Genomic DNA, 19,666 nt, shown 5'->3' on the forward strand with positions numbered 1-19,666 from the left:
TTATTATTATTATTATTATTATTATTATTATCATTATTTTTTTCTTTCTTTCCAAGCCAAATGTTCCTTCCTCAAATTTACCAGACATTTAGGGACATTTTAGCATCCTTGTGGCAAATAGCTCCTTTGAAGGTTGATCACAAACACCCTAAAATTACCTCAAAACACCCTAAAACCCCCTAAACACATTCAAAACCTCTTAAATACTCCATAACACACTCAAAAACCCCCAAAACATCTCAAACACCCCAAAAACACCAAAACACACCCAAAAACCTCCAATACCCTCCAAACACACCCCAAATCTCCCCCACGTCACCCCAAATCACCCCTACACCCCCAACACCCTTTTCCCATCAAATGTACCCACAAGACCGGGACATTTAGGAACATTTTACCATCTTGATGTAAATACCTCCTGTGAAAATTACCACAAACACCCCAAAATCACCCCAAATCGCCCACAAAACACCCCACATCACCCCAGATCACCCCATACACTCCCAACACCCTATTCCCTATTAAATGTACCCACAAGACCGGGCCATTTAGGGACATTTAGGGAAATTTTAGCCTCCTTGGGGTAAATAGCCGCTCTGGAGGTGACCGGCTGTAAATAATAACAATGGCTACCCTGGGACGGTCACTATCTTCTCTCCCCCAACTATCTTCGCTCTCCCTGCTCCCCCGCCTCCCCCAGCTCCTCAGGGACGCCGCCAGGGTAAGAGTGAAGCCCCAGGGGATGTACTGAGGTCCCCTGGGGTTCATTTACGGGGTTTTTAAGGGGGTTTTCTGGGGTTAAATGTGTGTCGTCTGCTGGTGTGCTGGTGGTGGGGTTCTATTTAATTTTTTTTTTTTTTTTTTAGGGATTGTGGTGTGAAAGTTGGTATTTAGAGAGAGAGAGAATGAGAGAAAAAAATGCCAGAGAGAGAGAGAGAGAAGAACCAAGATGTGAGATAGTGAGAAAATAATGAGAGAGAGAGAGAGAGAGAGAGAGAATTATGTAAAAGAAAGATAGAAAAGGAAGGATATTAACTATTTATTTATTGAGAGAGAGAGAGAGAGAGAGAGAATAACAGCAACTCTCCCTTGTCTCCCCAGGTCACCCCAGTATGCCCCCAGAGAGGATTCACAGCGGTAAGTGTTATGCTTCTAACATTTATTATTATTATTTTTTTTTTTATTTGTATATATTTGTTTTATGACCAGTAAGTTAACTAAATCATAACTGGAACCTTATCTCCTCCTCCTCCTCCTCCTCCTCTTCCTCTTCCTCTTCCTCTTTCTCTTCTCTTCCTGCTCTCCTTCATTTCCTCATTTTCCTTTTATTTCTCCTCTCTTTCTTTCTTTTTCCTCTTTTATTGTATATCTCTTCCTTCTATCTCCTCCTCCTCCTCCTCCTCCTCCTCCTCCAATCTTCTTCTTTTCCATTTCTCCTCTTCTCCTACTTATTCTCTTCCTCCTATTCTCCTTTTCCTCCTCCTCCTTCTCCTTCCTTGTGGTTTCTCTTCTTACTTATTCTTTTCCTCCTCCTCCTCCTCCTCCTCCTCCTCCTCCTCCTCCTCCTCCTCCTCCTCCTCCTGCAGGCCAAGCCGTTCCCTGTGGCGCAGTACGGGGGTCGGTTCACAGTCACCATGATTCCTGGTGATGGGATTGGACCAGAAATGATGGGATATGTTCGGAATATATTCAGGTGAGAGAGAGAGAGAGAGAGAGAGAGAGAGAGAGAGAGAGAGAATATAATGATTACCTCCAATAACACAAAATTTCCCATCAAAACCACTTCTATCCACTTCAAATACTCCACTTCCACCTCTTCCACCTCCCTCTCCTCTTCTACCACCTCCTCCTCCACCTCTACCACCTCCTTCTCCACCTCTACCACTCCTCCTCCACTTCTACCAATTCCCATCCACCTGTACCACCTCCCCTTCCTCCTGATCCACCCCCCCTCCTTCTGCAGGTACGCGGGGGTGCCGGTGGACTTTGAGGAGGTTCAGATCACCAAGAATTCCACGGAGGATGAGTTTGAGAAGGCCCTGGTGTGTATCAAGAGAAATGGTGTGGCACTCAAAGGTAAGGCATTGATTGGCACTGTAGGGTAGGTGGCACTCGAGGTAGGTGGCACTCGAGGGTTTGGTAGTGGTACTTGAGGGTTAGTGGGGTGATTTTGGGGGTTTTAAATTAACCAAACTAACCCCAGACCCCCTCACTTCACCCCTCTTTAACCCCCTCACCCCTCTCCCCCCCCCACAGGCAGTATAGAGACCAAACACAACCTTCTGTCTACAATATTTCCTTGTCTGTTTATTTTTAAGAGATATTTAATAACTGGGGTGGTTTTGGGGGTTTTAAATTAACCAAACTAACCCCAGACCCCCTCACCTCACCCCTCCCCACAGGCAGCATAGAGAGCAAGTACGGTGATGTCTCGTTTTCTTCCCGCAACGCCACCCTGCGGACACAACTGGACCTTTTTGCCAATGTCCTTCACTGTCGCTCCCACCCCGCCCTGCCATCCCGCTACCCTGACCTGGACATTGTGCTCATCAGGGAGAACACAGAGGGGGAGTACTCTATGCTGGAACATGAGGTATGGGGTAGTTTGCAGGGTGTTTTTAGGTATTTTTGGGTGGTGTGTTTTGGGTGTTTTGGGGTGTTTTAAGGGTATTTGGGGTGATTTAGGGTTGTTTTGGAGTAGTTTGGGTGTTGTTTAGGGTTGTTTGGGGTTGTTTGGGGTTGTTTTGCCATTTTAAGGACATGACGAGAATTTTGGTTTTAACGGAATGACTTTTCCTTCTAAATATACAAGTTAGAATCTAGTCTTTATTAACTCCTCCTCCTCCTCCTCCTCCTCCTCCTCCTCCTCCTCCTCCTCCAGAATGTGCGTGGAGTGGTGGAGAGCATGAAGGTGATCACCCGCCACGCCTCTGAAAGAATCGCCCGGTATGCCTTTGAGTACGCACGGAGGAACGGACGCAGCAAGGTCACCGCCATACACAAGGCTAATATCATGTACGTGTGTGTGTGTGTGTGTGTGTGTGTTTTGGTATCATAATTTTTCATTCTCTTCTCTTCTTTTATTTTTTATTTGTTTTTTATTTTTTATTTTTATTTTTGTTTTCTCCAGTGCTTTACACCCTCAAAACACCTGCAAAATACCACAAACATCCCAAAAACACACCAAAACATCAATAAACACCCTCAAAACACCTCAAAACACCCCAGTACACCTCAAACACTCTCAAAACACACCACAAACACACCAAAATCCCAAAACACCACAAAACACACCAAAACATCCCAAAACAACACAAAACACACCAAAACACCACAAAACACACCCAAACACTCCAAAAACCACCACAAAACACAACACACACCAAAACACCACAAAACACACCCAACACACAAAACAAAAACACACAAAACACACAAAACACCCCAAAACACCACAAAACACACAAAACACAAAAAAAACACAAAACACACCCAAAACACACAAAACACCCCAAAACACACCCAAAGCACCCCAAACACCACACCACTCACCCCACAACCCCCTTCACCCCACAGGAAGCTCTCTGACGGACTGTTCCTGGAAACGTGTCGGCGGGTGGCCAAGGAGTATCCGGAGGTGGAATTTAGTGACATGATCGTAGACAACACCTGTATGCAACTTGTCTCACGGCCTCACCAGTTTGATGTGATGGTGATGCCTAACCTCTATGGTACGGTGGTGTCCAATGTCGCCTGCGGGCTGGTGGGGGGGCTGGGACTCCTCTCTGGCAGAAATTATGGCGATCATGTGAGTGTTTGGGGTAGTTTTGGGTGTATTGGGTGTTTTGGGGTAATTTGGGGTGTTTTAGGGTAGTTTGGGTGTTTTAGGGTAGTTTTGGGTGTTTTTGGGGTAGTTTTGAGTGTTTTTAGGGTGTTTTGGGTGTTTTTGGTAGTTTTGGGGTGTTTTGGGATGTTTTTGTTTTTCTTTGGGTCTCTCTCTCTCTCTCTCTCTCTCTCTCTCTCTCTCTCTCTCTCTCTCTCTCTCTCTCTCTCTCTCTCTCTCCCTCTCCCTCTCCCTTCCTCTTCCTCTTCCCTTCACTTCTCACATCAAACCTACCCCTTTTACCCTTCTTACCTCCTCCTCCTCCTCTCCTCCTCCTTCCTCACCCCTACCCACCTCTCACTCACCCCCTGTCTCTTCCCCCGACAGTTTGCAGTGTTTGAGCCAGGCACCCGGAACACTGGCACCTCAGTAGCTGGCCTCAATGTTGCCAACCCCATTGCCATGCTGAGTGCCGCCTGTGACATGCTGGTCCACCTCGGCCTCACCTCACACGCTCACCTCATCTCTGCCGCCATAAACAAGACCATTAATGTTGATAGAGTGCATACAGCTGGTGCGTTTGGGGGTTTGTGGGTGTTTTGGGGTGTTTTTGGTGTGTGTTTGGGTGTTTTGGGTGTTTTGGGGTTTTGGGTGTGTTTTGTGTGTGTTTTGTGTGTTTTGATGTGTTTGGGTGTGTTTTGGTGTGTTTGGGTGTGTTTTGGGTGTGTTTGGATGTGTTTTGGGTGTGTTTAGATGTGTTTTGGGTGTGTTTGGATGTTTTGTGGGTGTTTTGATTTGTTTGGTGTGATTTGGATGTTTGTGTTTTGGTGTGTGTTTGGATGTATGTTTGGATGTTTGGGGATGTTTTAGTGTGTTTTGGTGGATTTTAGGGTGTGTTTGGGTGTGTTTGGGTGTGTTTTGAGTTTGTTTCAATGTGTTTGGGTGTGTTTTGAGTGTGTTTGTGGTGATTCAGTGTGTTTTGGAGGTTTTTGGGGTTGTTTTGGTGTGTTTTGGAGACATAATGCCCACTCTTTCCCCCCCACAGACATAATGACACCCCCCTTTTGTCCCCATGTATATAACAATACCCTTCATGTCTACCTTATTTTAATGATGCCCCCTAGTGTACCATATATTAATAACCCCCCCCCCCTCTGCCCCGCACAGACATAATACCCGCTATCTGCCCCCACCGTGCATAACAATAACCCCCTATTTTAATGATCCCCCTACAGTACCCTATATTAATAACCCCACTTCTGCCCCCACAGATATAATGCCCCCCGTAGTCCACTATATATTAATGACCCCCCCCTCTGCCCCCCACAGACATAGGGGGCCAAGCCACGAGCCTGGATGTGGTGCAGAACATCATTCACGACATACAGGACAAGACCAAGACTGGAAACTGGTAAGGTACATGTAGCACTGTACCACCACCACCACCACCACCACCACCACTACCACCTCCTCCTCCTCCTCCTCCTCCTCCTCCTCCTGCTACTGGTGGTGGTTCTGCTGCTGCTGCTGCTGCTGCTGTTGTTGTTGTAGCTGTTGTTATTGTTGTTTCCCCTCTGCCTGCTGGTTCCCCTCTGCACTCCCCTCTCCTCTTGCATGTAAGTAGTATTGTGGGTGTGAGAGAGAGAGAGAGAGAGAGAGAGAAAGTGTGTGTGTGAGTGTCTCTTTCTCTCACATCTATTTTCTTTTCCTTTTTTTTTTTTTTTTTCACTACCCCTCTTCCTTCCCCTCTCTGTCTCCCTTCCCCTCTTCTTCCACCCATTACCCCATTACCCATTTTCTTTCCCCATCCCCCTTAGAAAAGAACATTTAGACACTTCCCTTCCTTATCTAGCTTAAATGTAGATAGGCATGCTGTCTTCTTTATTTATCTTCCTCCTATCTTTTTCCTATCTTTATTTTCATCCTATCTTTATCTCCTATCTTTATCTTCTATCTTTTTCTTCCTCCTATCTTCATCTTTCCCTATCTCTATCTTCCTCCTATCTCTCTCTCCCTATCTTTCTCTCTCTCTCCTATCTTCTCCCTGCTAATGCTTCCCTCCCTCCTCTTATCTCTCTCTCTCCTTTTCTCTCCCTATCTTTCTCTCTCTCTCTCCTATCTTCTCCCTGCTAATGCTTCCCTGCCTTCTCTTATCTCTTTCTCTCTCTCTCTCTCTCTCTCCCTCCTATCTTCTCCCTGGTGATGGTTCCCTGCCTGGCTGTGAGGTAGATAGGTGCCTTGATAAAGATGCCCCTCTTCTTTGCTACTCTGCCTCTACATAGGGCCAAATTAAACCTATTATTATTTTTTTTCTATTTATTTTTTTTTTTATATACAATACAAAAAATTGAGTCTTTTTAATGTATTTTATTTGCAGAATGTATAAAAAATGGTTGTATTCTCTCTCTCTCTCTCTCTCTCTCTCTCTCTCTCTCTCTCTCTCTCTCTCTCTCTCTCTCTCTCATACCACATACTCCTTCCAGTCATCTTGTAGCACCTCATAGTCACTGGGAGGGGAGGGGCAGGTGGGGGTGTGGAAGGGTCAGGAGGGTTGGGGGTGAAGGAGGGCCACCCATCCCATCTGGCTGGCTCTGCTCCCCTCGCTGGGTCACCTGGCGCCCCCACCCCCCACCACCCCTCCTCCATCACCCCCACCACCTCCACTGCTGTCTCTGCCTCCTCTTCTGGCCCCCCTTTGCTGGAAATATATAGAAGGGGGTGTTAGTTGGAGGTTTGGGTTTTGGGGGTTTGTGGGGGAAGGAGGGGGGTGTGTATAAGTGGGGGGGGTTGATAGAGGAAAAAGAAAGAAAATAAAGAAAAGGAAAGAAAAGATGAAAAAGTAAAGTTATTGTTTTATTCTCTCTCTCTCTCTCTCTCTCTCTCTCTCACCTTGGTAGGAAAAATTTACCACATTTTCCTCCTCTATCTCCCAATCTTCCTCCTCTTCCTCTTCCTCTTCCAGCTGTTCCTCCTCTCTCTCTCTCCCCTCTCCCCATTCCTCTTCAGATGGGGAGGCTGCGAGGGAGAGCTGGAGGAAGAGGAGGAGGAAGGAGAGAGAGGGAGAGGGGAAGTGAGGAGAGGGTGGTGGTGGTGGTGGGTGGTGATGGTGGTGGTCGCATTGTCAGTCTGAGGAAAGGAATTATTATTATTATTATTATTATTATTATTATTTATTTATTTATTTATTTATTAAAGGGTAAAATATTTGTTACAATTTGAAAGATGCGCCGTAGAGAGAGAGAGAGAGAGAGAGAGAGAGAGACGAGACGAGAAAAAAAATGAGAAAGAAAGAAAAGGCTAAGAGAGAGAGAGAGAGAGAGAGAGAGAGAGAGAGAGAGAGAGAGACCAAGAAAAAACACACACACACACACACACTTAAAAACTTACCAAAATAACCATCAAAATTTTAAGTTATTCCAAGCCATGAGTCACACGCCCTCCATTCCAAGATTCCAGGATTTCCGTCTGCTATTCCTAATGTTCCTTGGCCCGCCCGTGTGCATAGCGACCTACCCACACCACTCTACTGAAGGAACTGAGGGAGAGAGGAGGAGGAGGAGGTGGAGGGAAGGAGATGGGGAGAGGAGAGGGTAGGAGGGAAGGAGAAGATGGGGAGGGTAGGAGGGCAGGAAAGAGAAGTGTGTGTGGGTGTGGTGTGTGTGTATGTGCGTGTGTGTGTGTGCGCGTTTTTGCTCTCAACTCGTGTGTGTGTGTGCAAAACTTAATTTTTTTTTTATTTTTCATTTTCTACGTCTTCTAGCAAACACCCACCTTTACAAACAACACAAACACTTCCCTACACCCTTAACCAACAAGCAACACCATCAACACCCGCACAACACCGGGAAATAAAGGAGAAATAGACAAAATATAGGAAACATTTGGTAAGGAGCTTTGAAGTACCACCACCATCACCACCGCCACCGCCCGCCTCCTTCTTTGTTTACATCAAGGAGGCTGGAAAAATGCTTATACTTAACTTCTATTTTCTCGTCTATTTCAACTTTCCCTTGTTGTTTAATTGATACTCATGGGTGGATGGGTGATTAGTGGATGCTGTGGTGGTGGGTGCGTGGATGTGGAGTGGGTAATTGAGTGAGAAATGGATGGGGAAGTGGAGTAAAGTTTTGGGTTTGTCGAGATGAGAGGAAGGGAGATGCAAGATGTGGGGTTGAGTTGCCTTGTGTGATTTTTTTTTTTTTGAGAGAGAGAGAGAGAGAGAGAGAGTTGCCTTATTATCATTATTATTGTTATCTTTTTTAATCATTCATCATATCAAATTTCTCCTCCTCCTCCTCCTCCTCCTCCTCCTCCTCCTCCTCCTCCTCCTTCTTCTTCTCTACTTCTCAACTTCTTCTTCTTCTTCTATCACCACCACCACCACCACCACCACCACCACCACCACCACCACCACCACTACTACTACTACTACTACTACTACTACTACTACTACAACTACTACTACTACTAACCACACCCTCTTCTCCCCAGGATTTGAAACACCCGCCAAAAAAAAAAACAAGAAAACAAAATAATGAAGACAAGACAAGACAAGACAGGAAGGGTTTATTTAATATTAAGAGAGATACAAAGGTGAGTGATAGACAAAAAAAAAATAAAATAAAAATAAATAGAAATAATAGTAAAAAAAATATCGTACGGTACGGTTTTGTGTAGATCATCGTACCTCAGACCGGAAGTGTACGAGAGTTGCCTGTTTCATTATTATAGACGCAAAATGAATCAAATAAAAAAAATAGGAAACTTATATATAGAGGAAGATAATATAAATGTAAAGTGACTATTATTACTATTATTATTTTACTCTTCTTTTTTATTATAGTCATTGTGTACATAGAAGGAGGAGGAAGAAAATAGTTAAATAGTGTTGTAAATAGTACGATAATGCTGTGTTTTTGTTCATTGTTGTAATATATTGACAAGGTGGTGGTTTGGCATTTTATTAACACGAAAATATTATAGTAGTAGTAATAGTAGCAATAGTAGTAATAGTAGTAGTAGCATGAATAATAATGATAAAGAGGGGAATAAGCAGACAGGGAGATAGAAAGGGGAATGAGAGGAATTAGAATGAAAGGGACAGGGAGGAAGAGGGAATAAAGATGGATGAAAGAGAATCGAGATGAAGAAGGGAAGAGAAAGAGAAGGAGGAGGAAGAGAAGAAAAATAGGAGCAAGGAGGAGAAAAAAAAAAAGAAGGTACAGGAGAGGAGGAAGAGAAGAAAGAAGAGGAAGAGAATAGAAGTAAGAGGAGGAAGAAAAGAAAAATAGGAGAAGAAAGAGGAAGAGGAGGAGGAGAATAGTAATAATGTCATCAAATAATAAAAGTCGCGGAAAATAAGCAGTGCGACTTGACTGAATCCAACTTCTCGAAACGTTTGCGACTTTGCGGCTTCAAATACACTGTGCCGGAAAGTCGCAAAGTCGCAACTGAGAATATAGTGTGTAAGAGAATTTAATGTGTATTTTTGGGGTGTATCGTGTCACATTTTAAGGGTGTTTTAGAGAGAGAGAGAGAGAGAGAGCGTCAAGATCAAGATTAAGACACCTTTGGCGGCAAATAATGGAGGTGGTGGTGGTGTTGTTTTGGTGTTGTCATTTCTCCCCGTCACTTCCCTGTTGACACCCCCCCAGACTACACCCCTCCACACCCCCACGCCCCCCACGCACCCTGGGAACACACCCCACTCACCCAGGGGGAGCTCAAATATAGGTAAGGTGTGTGGTGGTGGTGTTGGTGTTGTGTGTGTGTGTGTGTGTGTGGTAGTGATGTGGTTAATTGTGTGTGTGTGTGTGTGGTAGTCATGTGGTTAATTGTGGTGGTGTGTTTGTGTGTGTGGTAGTGATGTGGTTAATAGTGGTGTTTTGTGGTGGTGTGTGTGGTAGTGATGTGGTGTGTGTGTGTGTGTGTGGTAGTGATGTGGTTAATTGTGGTGTTGTGTGTGTGTGGTAGTTATGTGGTTAATTGTGGTGTTTTGTGTGTGTGTGTGTGTGGTAGGTAGTGATGTGGTTAAGTGTGTGTGTGTGTGTGGTTAATTTTATTTATTTTTTATTTTTCAATTTTTGTTTCGTGTTTTCTCATTCTTCACTTTTCCTTTTTTCTTCCTTCTTTTCTTCTTTCTCCGTCAAATCTGTGGCCATGTACTTACCTACCTTGACCTTACCTGACCTGGTGTGTGTCCTGGTGAGTGTTGTGGTGAGTGCCCTGGTGAATGTCATTGAGTTGTGGTGGTGAGTGTCGTGGTGAACTTCACTTGGGATTTTTTGGTGTTATTGCAGTTTGAACCAGTACACCTGACCTTACCTGACCTTACCTGACCTAATCTGACCTTTAAACACTCTCACGGCCTGGCTTAAACTTCTACCAGCATTTCAAACCTCATTTCACACTCAAATTAAAAACCTCAGGACAGAATTTAAGTTAGGTTAGGTTCCCCCCCCCCTAACCCCTAATACCTCACTTCCCCAGGGGGTCCCCAAGCTTGTTAGACACAGGGAAAAGAAATATAAGAGCAATATTGGTTCAAACTGCAAATTTATCTGTGGTTCAAGTATTGCAGAGGTTTGTGTTGAGATGGGTGGTGCTGTGTTAGTGGGTAGTGCTGTGTTAGTGGTGAGTGGCTGTGTTTGTGGTGAGCGGCTGTGTTAGTGGTGAGCGGCTGTGTTTGTGGTGAGTGGCTGTGGTAGTGGTGAGTGGCTGTGTTAGTGGTGAGTGGCTGTGTTTGTGGTGAGTGGCTGTGTTTGTGGTGAGCGGCTGTGTTTGTGGTGAGTGGCTGTGTTAGTGGTGATTGGTTGTGTTAGTGGTGATTGGTTGTGTTAGTGGTGAGTGGCTGTGTTAGTGGTGAGTGGCTGTGTTAGTGGTGAGTGGCTGTGTTAGTGGTGAGCGGCTGTGTTAGTGGTGAGTGACTGTGTTTGTGGTGAGTGGCTGTGTTTGTGGTGAGTGGCTGTGTTAGTGGTGAGTGGCTGTGTTAGTGGTGAGCGGCTGTGTTTGTGGTGAGTGGCTGTGTTAGTGGTGAGTGGCTGTGTTAGTGGTGAGCGGAGGTGCTGCCCCCACACCCCCCCCAGGCTAGGCTAGAGGGGGGATGTGTGGGAGGGTACAGCCCACCCCTCTAGTCTTGCTGGGGCAGATCATTGACAAATATTTGGCAAACAATTAATTTTTTTTTTTTTTTTTCCTCAAAGTTCCCAGCTTGCTATTCCTGGGGAGGGGGGGTGGTGGTGGGGAGGAAGGACGTATTCTAGAGGAAGAAAAAGTAGGAAAATGAAAAGGGGAAAGAAAGATAATGATGTGCCGTAGAGAGAAAGATAGAGACAGTGAGTAGGAGGGAAAAAAATGAAAAAACAAAAATTAATCACCTTTTTCCTTCCAAACAGGATAAAATGGAAGTCCGAGGGAAAAAAGAGAGAAAACAAACGAAGAACACAAGAATTAGCTGTGACGTTCTTGTGACCAAACACACACACACACACACACACAGAGTAAGAAAGAAAAAACAAAAAACTAAAATAATTAACCATCTTTCTCTCCCACACAGGATGAAGTAAAGAAAAAAAAACAAGCAAGAGATAGAGAAACCAAGAAAAACAGCAAAACAAACAGCCACAATGCGAATCAGCTGTGAGGTGTTAGTGAGCAACCGTCGCCTTCCTTCCCTGGGCATGGCGAACAGCAGGCGACGCAGCTGCCAGGCCTCGCTGGGGATCGGACGCAGCGCTGGGGGGGCGGGGGATGCCTCGGCCCTGTTTGTCCTGCTGTGTACCGCCCAGAACAAACATGGGACCAGGTACAAGGTGAGAGGCACTGGGAGAGGGGGTTTGGGAGAGTGAGTGAGAGAATGGGAGAGTGGGATTGGGTGAGTGGGTGACTGAGAGACACTTGGAGAGAGGTAGAGTGAGAGTGGATGGGAGAGTGAGAGTGGGTGTGAGAGAATGGGAGGAGATTGGGTGAGAGGAAGAGATTGAGAGAGTAAAAAGAAGAGAGTGTGTGAGAGAGGAGTGAGAGGGTGGGAGAAGATTGGGAGAGGGAGAGTGAGAGAAGGAAGGTGGAAGAGAGGAGGAGATTGGGTGAGTGGGAGAAGATTGGTAAAAGAGAGAGAGAGAGAGAGAGAGAGAGAGACTAACCAAACAATTTTTCACCACAAACAAAAAAAAAAGAAAAAGGAAACAAAAACAAATAAATACTAATAATAAACCCTCTTCCTCCTCCTCCTCCTCCTCCTCCTCCTCCTCCTCCTCTTCTTCTTCTTCCTCAGGTGGCTGGGAACATAGAGGCCGTTTTCACCAAGTTCCTGAGTGAGGGGAAATTCACCATCCGCTTTAAAGAACCAGAGGAGGATGTGTGTGTGAAGGCCGACCCTGTGCTGGCTAAGGGTTTCCTGCAGACCTGTGAGTGAGGGGAGAGTGAGGGGAGAGGGGAGGCCACTGAGATGCATATGGGGAGGGGAGTAAGGGATGGGAGGTAAGGATTGTGATGAGGATGGGGAGAGGAAGGGATTGGGAGGGATAAGAAGGGTCAGAGAGAGAGAGAGAGAGTGGTGGTGGTGGTGGTGTTGGGGGACAGAGAAAGAGAGAGAGAGAGAGAGATTAGGTTTAAAAATGAAAATATAGATAATAAAAGAGAGAGAGAGAGAGGAAAAAATATAAATAGATAGACATAATAACTAAAAGAGAGAAAAAGAGAGAGAATAAAAAAAAAGAAAAAAGAAAAACTCACAACATACACATTACCCCCAATAACCCCCCTCCACCCCCACAGTGAAGGCCGGTCTAACAAGTCGCAGTGTGGACAAGCTGCCTCTATCCAGCCTGGGTCCGGCCAAGGCTAGTCACCTGGAGCGGCCCAAGACTCGACTAGTGGTCACCAAGCGGTCCGACTACCCCCTCACTGCCCCCTTCCCTTACTCCCTGGAGGAACTCAAGGTAGGGGGAAGGGGGGGTGTTATTACTATTACTACTATTACTATTATTACTACTACTACTACTACTACTACTACTACTACTACTACTATTATTACTATTGCTACTATTACTACAGGTTGGACTCAAATCTGTAGTTCTGTAATGAGTTTGTTGTTGTTTTGCAGGAAATAATTTAAACTTCTTGGAAAAAGTAAGTTTGTTGTGTTCTGCGGAAGTTATTGAGTTTCTCGGCATGTAAGTTTGTTGTTTTGCGGAAATGATTTAAACTCGGAAAAAAGTGAGTTTGTTGTTGTTTTGCAGGAATAATTTAAACTTCTCGGAATGATGTAAGTTTGGTGTAGCATTTCTCACTTCAGATCAACAAAAACTTCAAAGAAAATTAAGCTTACAGACCTCTCTCACTTCAAATCAACATAAAAATAAAGACAATCAAGCTTACAAACATTTTTCACTTCAAATCAACAAAAAAAACAAAAAATCAAGCTTACAAACATTTTTCACTTCAAATCAACAAGCTTACAAACATTTCTGACTTCAAATCAAAAAAACAAAAATCAAGCTTACAAACATTTCTCATTTCAAATCAAAAAAAAAAAAAAAAAAATCAAACTTACAAATCTTTCTCACTTCAAATCAACAAAATAAAAAAACAAAGAAAATTAAGCTTACAAACCTTTCCCGCTTCAGATCAACAAAGTGAAGCTTCAGCGAATTGAGAACCGCATTTTGAAACTTCCCCGCCTGCACACCCTGGACATGGCCGCCAACCAGCTGCCCGCCGTCCCCCCCGACCTGGGCAAGATGGCCGCCCTGGCACATCTCGACCTGCGGGAGAACCAATTAAGCTTCATTCCAGCACAGGTGTTCGCAGGAAGCCTCAGGAAAACTCTCATCTCGCTAGACCTGGCACAAAACCTGTGTGTGTGTGTGTGTGTGTGTGTGTGTTGGATTTTGGACCCATTATTTTATTGACCACCCATTCACCCATTCCCCCATTCCTCATCGCCCCATCACCACCACTTTAGTACACCCATACACCCATAGAGACACCCCCTTTATCCATTCCCCCATTCACCCATCACCACAGGACACCCATTGAAATTCTGCCTTCCCATACCTTTTACAGTCCCCCATACACCTCGTATACCCCATCACCCATACACCCATACACCCATCACAGCCCTTTCTGAATGAAGTGTGTGTGTGTGTGTGTGTGTGCGTGTGTGTGTGTTTATCTATTATTAACCTAATATATTCTCTGTTTTATATGTATGCAGATTATCCACACCATTATTATCTATTTATCTATTTATTTCATCTATCTATCTATTTTATTTACCTATTTATTTTCATCTTCACTATCTATTCATTTATTTATATTTCTACATCGTAACTATCCACATTTTTCATTTTCTTAACCCATCACCCTTCCCCATCACCCCCATCACCCACAGCAACCCCACCACCCCCTCACATCTCTATCTTAACCCCCCCCCACAGCTGCAATACATCCCACACACCATTAGCAGCCTGGAGAACCTTTCAACCCTGCGTCTTGATGCCAACCACCTCATTAAGCTGCCTCTCTCCCTCGGCAAACTCACCAACCTCAGGTAATCTATGAACGGGTCACTTGGGGGCAGGAGGGACGGTGTGAGAGAGAGAGAGGAAGGGAAAGAGGAAGGGAGAGAAAGAGAGAGAGAGAGAATGTGAGTGAATGTTTGTGTTTGTGTGTGTGTTTGTTTGGGGTGGAGAGAAAGAGAAAGAGAGAGAGAGAGAGAGAGAGAATATAATATGGTTTCTAATTTTCTTTCCTCTTTCTTCCTCTCATTCTTCCTTCTTTACTTCATTCATTCATTCTCTCTCATTCTTTCCCTCCACCTCCCCTTTCCTCCTAATTTTCCCCCTCCACCTTCTCCCTTTCCTCCTCATTCTTTCCCCTCCACCTCCCTTTTCCTCCTCATTCTTTCCCATCCACATCTCCCTTTCCTCACTCTTCCCCCTCCACCTCCCCTCTTTCCTCCTCACCTCCCCCTTCCTCATTATCTCCACCTCCCCTTTTCTGCCTCATTTCCCCTCCTCCATCCTTCCCCTCCACTCACACCCCTCATACCTCACCCCATTCTTTCTCTCCACCTCCACCCTTTTATCCGATATGCCCTCCATCACCCCTCCACCTCACCCCCTCTCCCCCCCAGGTGTCTGTCAGTGAGTGGAAACAAGCTGGTGGAGTTGCCAGCTTCAGTAAGGCGATTGAGGTTGAGTATGCTGGAGGTATGTGAGAACCCCTTCACCACCCCCCTTGGCATTGTCCGGGACCGGCTCACCTCCGGGGGGGCGCCGCGACTCAGGGAGGTGGCCGCACGCTCCTGTGTCAAAAGGGGGTGAGTATGGTGGGGTGTGGATTGTTGTGGTGTTTAAAGGGTGAGTATTGGGGTGCTGGAGGGGCCTGTGTCAAGAGGGGTGAGTATTGGGGTACTGGTGGGGTGTGGAGGGGCCTGTGTCAAGACGAGTATGGAGGGGTGTGGGGGTTTGAAAGGGGTGAATGGGGGAAGCGCACAACACATGAGTCACAAACCTGTATGTATTTTTTAACTAGCTAACCTAAATGTCCCTCTTCTCCCCTCACTAGAGACTCAGACCCTCTTTTCCCCTCTGCAGGCTCAAACCCACAGCCTCAGACATCCCTGCTACCCTAGTGGAGTATTTAGAGAGTTACCTGCACTGCATCTGTGGCCGGCCATGCTTTGAGTCCCACATCTTGGCCTGCATTCCACTTAATCTGGAGCGTTTATCCACATCAATAGTGGTGAAGCAGGTCATCCGCTCCACCGTCCCGGCCATGGCCACCCTCTGCTCCCTCCGCTGCTGGGACATGTCCAAGAAGAGGTGATGGAGTAGGTGAAGGGGTGGTGGTAGTAGTAGTAGGTGGTGGTGGTGGTGGTGGGTTGAAATAAAAGGTGGAGGAGGTTTGAAATAGGAGGAGGAGGAGGAGGTGGAGGAGTGTTGAAATAAGAGGAGGAGGAGGTAGAGGACAGTTGAAATTTGAGGAGGAGGTGGAGGAGGATTGAAATAGGAGGAAGAGAAGGAGGTGGAGGAGGGTTAAAAATATGAGAAGGAAGTGGAGGAGGAGGAGGAGGAGGGAGAATAGTTGTTGTAGGTGAAGGAGGAGGGAAGAGATGGTGATGGTTTTAGAATAGGAGGAGGAGGAGGAGGAGTAGTAGTAGAAGGTGGAGGAGGAGGTGGTGGAGGAGGAGGAGGAGGAGGAACATAAGTACTTTCTCCTCTTTTTTATTGGTATACTGTATTATTATTATTATTATTATTATTATTATTATTATTATTATTATTATTATTACATTTTTAAAGACCAAATATATTGAGGGCATTTACTCCCCCTATAGTGTGTTCCTGTATTCACTTTAGTTACTCCTCTGTCTCCTTGTAACATTATTATTATTATTATTATTATTATTATTATTATTATTACAAGTGTGTCCTCTTTTTAATGTTGTGTATAGGATGTTTTTGTGATATATTTCTGATGCCCATTGTGTGTGTGTGTGTGTGTGTGTGTGTGTGTGTGTGTGTGTGTGTGTGTGTGTTTAATCTGTATTATATTTTTGCAATGAATACAAAATGGTGAATAACTTGTTGTTTGATATACTCTCTCTCTCTCTCTCTCTCTCTCTCTCTCTCTCTCTCTCTCTCTCTCTCTCTCTCTCATTATTATTATTTTTTTTTTTTTTTTTTTTTTTTTTTTTTTTTTTGTTTGTGTGTGTTAGTCTCTCTCTGTGTGGACAGCCTCTTGTGTCTCCAGTGTTCCCTCTGCTCCACGAACAACACAACACAAAGCAAGGCGAAGCAGTGTTACCCACATCCCCCCCACCCCTCACACCACACCACCACCAACCTTCCCGTGCCCTCCCTCTTAAAAGCTACTATATACGTGTGTGTGCAGAGACAAGGGGGGAGGCGGATGAAGGGTGTATGGAAAGCATTGGGGGGAGGGGAGAGGAGAGAGGGAGGGGCGGCAGTCAGGCAGGCCGGCCAGGTGAGGTGTGGGTGTAGCCAATGACAGGTGCCGTGAAGGAAGAATGCCAGATGTCACTTGTTTGAAATTTAGTAGGAAAACTGCTTCATTAAGTGAAGAGCCGACACACACACACACACACACACGTGACTACCTATATCATTATATACACATTTGTAAAGACATTGTTGTATTTGTGTTGATTGTGGCAAATTAATCCTGATATTGTTGCCGGACACGTCCCGCGCAGTGGTCGGTCGCCGTAGTCGGTGGCAGGTCGCATTTATTTTACCTGAGCTGTGAACCTGTGGTGGCAGCCTGACCCAGGCAGGACAAGGAGAGAGACAGCGAGAATGGTGAAGATAGTGATAATAGTGAGAGTGACGAAGAGAAGAGTGAGTGTGTGTAGCCTCTCAGTAATCAGAGGTTCACTATTTATACTCCGTTGAGACAAAGCGGACAGCGGTGTGTGGGTTGGTCGCAGGGTGATGCTGGTGACACGGACACCAGTCACCAAACAGTGTTTGGCTAACGTAAGTAACATATTGGTGTAACTCATCATTTCACGGTGTTGCCATGTCATAGCGTAACGTTGGTAACCTCCAGGACAACATGTCAGTGAACTAACACCTGCAGATATTTGAAAACCCCCCAATAATGCAAGCCTTCCATACGTCAACAAACCAATCCCCGGACCCGCTGCCTCTCTCTCAGCCATTGTCTGCCTCGCCTCTCACTCATTACAGGCCAGGCAGGTCACAAAGTGCAGCCATAGGCCTAATCTTTCATGTCCCTTGTTGAAATATATCCGCAATTACCTGATTTGTGTAATATGGAGGCTCAGTGAGGGGAAGTGGGCCGGGCCGGGAGGTGACGTCACGACCCGCCATGCTGTGACGTCATCACCGCCTCCCGCCCAAACGTCCCAGATCGTTGACTTCCACTATTATAGATATTTGTCTCAGTTCATTTATTTCGAGTCACAAGTGCCTTTTAAGGGTTTGTAATGATAGTTCGTTGTGTTTTGCGTGTGTTCCATGCTTGAGTTGAGTGAAGTGCGGTGATTTAGAGGGTGTTTGAGACTTAAAGGAGAGGGCGAAAATACGTCAAAATTTTCCTCCCCGCTGTGAGTGATTTTTTATTTGAGGTTGTAGCGAAGTGTTTGTGTTTTCAAAGAACAGTTTATGATGGAAAAAGTGTGCAAGGCTCCTGATAAGTTAGAGATGTGGACTGTAAGAGTGATTTGTTGTCCTGTTAATATTGTAAATAACGTCGTTTTTTAAATATTTATTTTTCTAATACGGCGAGTTGCCAGGTTTTGATATATGGAAATGATAGTCATAATTTTTGAAAGACGTTATCAATCCTGTTGAATGAAATTGGTGGGCTTTGGAATTGTTTTTAAGTAAGTCGAAGTTCAAATACTTTATTTATTATGATTTTTGAAATATTTTTATTAATCCTTTTCCTGGAAATATTTTTATATTTTAGGAATTAGTTTTGATTGATAACAAGTCAGAATTTTTATAACATTCGTGTCCAGCTGCCTTTTTGGGAATCCTCATTTTCAAAATGAATTGCGTTACGTATATATGTGACGTCATCAAGGGGGCCCACCTGGTGGTCCCAGACCCACACCCATCTCCCGGCCCGAGGGTGGGGCGTGGGTGGGTGGGTGGCTGTGTGTGTGTGTGTGTGTGTGTGTGTGTGTGTGTGTGTGTGTGTGTGTGTGTGTGTGTGTGTGTTTTGCCTCGTCTTTCGTTATAAAGAGGGGAGGGGGCCTCCTGGCTGGTCCCAGGCCCACATCCACCTCCCGGCCCGAGGGTGGGGCGTGGGTGGGTGGGTGTGTGTGTGTGTGTGTGTGTGTGTGTGTGTGTGTGTGTGTGTGTGTGTGTGTTGCCTCGTCTTTCGTTATGAAGAGGGGAGGGGGCCTCCTGGCTGGTCCCAGGCCCACACCCACCTCCCGGCCCGAGGGTGGGGCGTGGGTGGGTGGGTGGCTGTGTGTGTGTGTGTGTGTGTGTGTGTGTGTGTGTGTGTTGCCTCGTCTTTCGTTATGAAGAGGGGAGGGGGCCTCCTGGTAAGACCCAGGCCCACACCAACCTCCCGGCCCTAGGGTAGGGCGTGTGTGTGTGTGTGTGTGTGTGTGTGTGTGTGTGTGTGTGTGTGTGCGCGTGTGTGTGTGTGCGTTGTTATCCCACATACATACATACACTCATTTCCAAGGTATTAATAACCATAAACATTAGCAAGGCTGTATATTTATTCATTTATATATCTATTCATCCATTTATTCATCTATTTATTTATTTATTTATTTATTTATTGCGCTGTCCGTGTGAAAATAAAGCAGTTTTATTACAATGCTGAAGAGAGACAAAGAAAATGGAGGCTTTTTGGGAGACTACTCAAATTTGACACGTAAAGGCAAATAGCATAGAAAACGAGAAGACGATAGAAGAAAACGAAAAAAAAGAAGAAAAAGGGGAGTAGAAGATGGAAGGATACATAAAAGTGGAAGAGAATGAGAGGAAGAAGAAGAGGAGGAATAGATGATGCAGAGATGGGAAGGAAGAACACAGTCTTAACTCAGCCCCCCAATCAGTCCCCAACACCCCCCTAACTCAGCCCCCTTAACTAATACTATCATAATAACCCCAATTCATAGATACCCCCCCCCCAAAAAAAAAAAAAAATCAGCCCCCACTCACCCTAATCTCAACACTTAATTTACCCCCTCATCACCCCAACTCAGGCCCCAAGACCCCCAATCAGCCCCCTCCCATCAGCCCCCCACTAGTACTCATATTCATAATAATCTACATATTCATAGTTTTCAGGGTCAAAGTTGAAGACATCCGTAAGTTCCTCGTG

The 19,666-nt window shown here is 45.3% G+C and overlaps 3 protein-coding genes and 1 long non-coding RNA gene across 4 annotated transcripts in view; 2 read left to right on the forward strand and 2 right to left on the reverse strand.

Moving 5' to 3' along the window:
- The first annotated feature begins 591 nt into the window (after nt 1-591).
- Nucleotides 592-8,773, forward strand: LOC123517462 (isocitrate dehydrogenase [NAD] subunit gamma, mitochondrial-like). Its single transcript, XM_045277547.1, has 10 exons — nt 592-721; nt 1,102-1,137; nt 1,587-1,693; nt 1,964-2,076; nt 2,403-2,593; nt 2,882-3,015; nt 3,577-3,808; nt 4,211-4,397; nt 5,153-5,234; nt 8,315-8,773. Exons 1-10 carry the CDS (start codon nt 626-628, stop codon nt 8,319-8,321), a joined length of 1,185 nt encoding a protein of 394 aa, XP_045133482.1. The 5' UTR covers nt 592-625; the 3' UTR covers nt 8,322-8,773.
- Nucleotides 6,207-8,024, reverse strand: LOC123517482. Its single transcript, XR_006678475.1, has 3 exons — nt 7,211-8,024; nt 6,713-6,949; nt 6,207-6,521 (listed from the first exon to the last, which is right to left on the reverse strand). It is a non-coding gene; the product is annotated as an uncharacterized LOC123517482 (long non-coding RNA).
- Nucleotides 8,774-9,390: 617 nt separating the features above from the next.
- LOC123517458 (leucine-rich repeat protein 1-like) lies at nt 9,391-15,766 on the forward strand. The gene is made up of 8 exons (XM_045277533.1): nt 9,391-9,556; nt 11,379-11,634; nt 12,096-12,228; nt 12,599-12,762; nt 13,450-13,680; nt 14,263-14,375; nt 14,961-15,146; nt 15,424-15,766. The coding sequence occupies exons 2-8, from the start codon at nt 11,449-11,451 to the stop codon at nt 15,653-15,655; spliced, it is 1,245 nt and encodes a 414-aa protein (XP_045133468.1). The 5' UTR covers nt 9,391-9,556; nt 11,379-11,448; the 3' UTR covers nt 15,656-15,766.
- A 3,797-nt stretch (nt 15,767-19,563) lies between these two features.
- The window catches only part of LOC123516868 (defective chorion-1 protein, FC177 isoform-like), a gene marked incomplete at its 5' end in the record, with an annotated part of 1,141 nt that continues 1,038 nt past the window's right edge, over nt 19,564-19,666 (reverse strand). Inside the window, one exon of the mRNA XM_045276580.1 lies at nt 19,564-19,666. This exon is cut by the window's right edge and continues 231 nt beyond it. Within this exon, the coding sequence (XP_045132515.1) occupies nt 19,589-19,666 (78 nt within the window).

This window comes from Portunus trituberculatus, chromosome 6, assembly GCF_017591435.1.
Source record: "Portunus trituberculatus isolate SZX2019 chromosome 6, ASM1759143v1, whole genome shotgun sequence".
NCBI lineage: Eukaryota > Metazoa > Arthropoda > Malacostraca > Decapoda > Portunidae > Portunus > Portunus trituberculatus.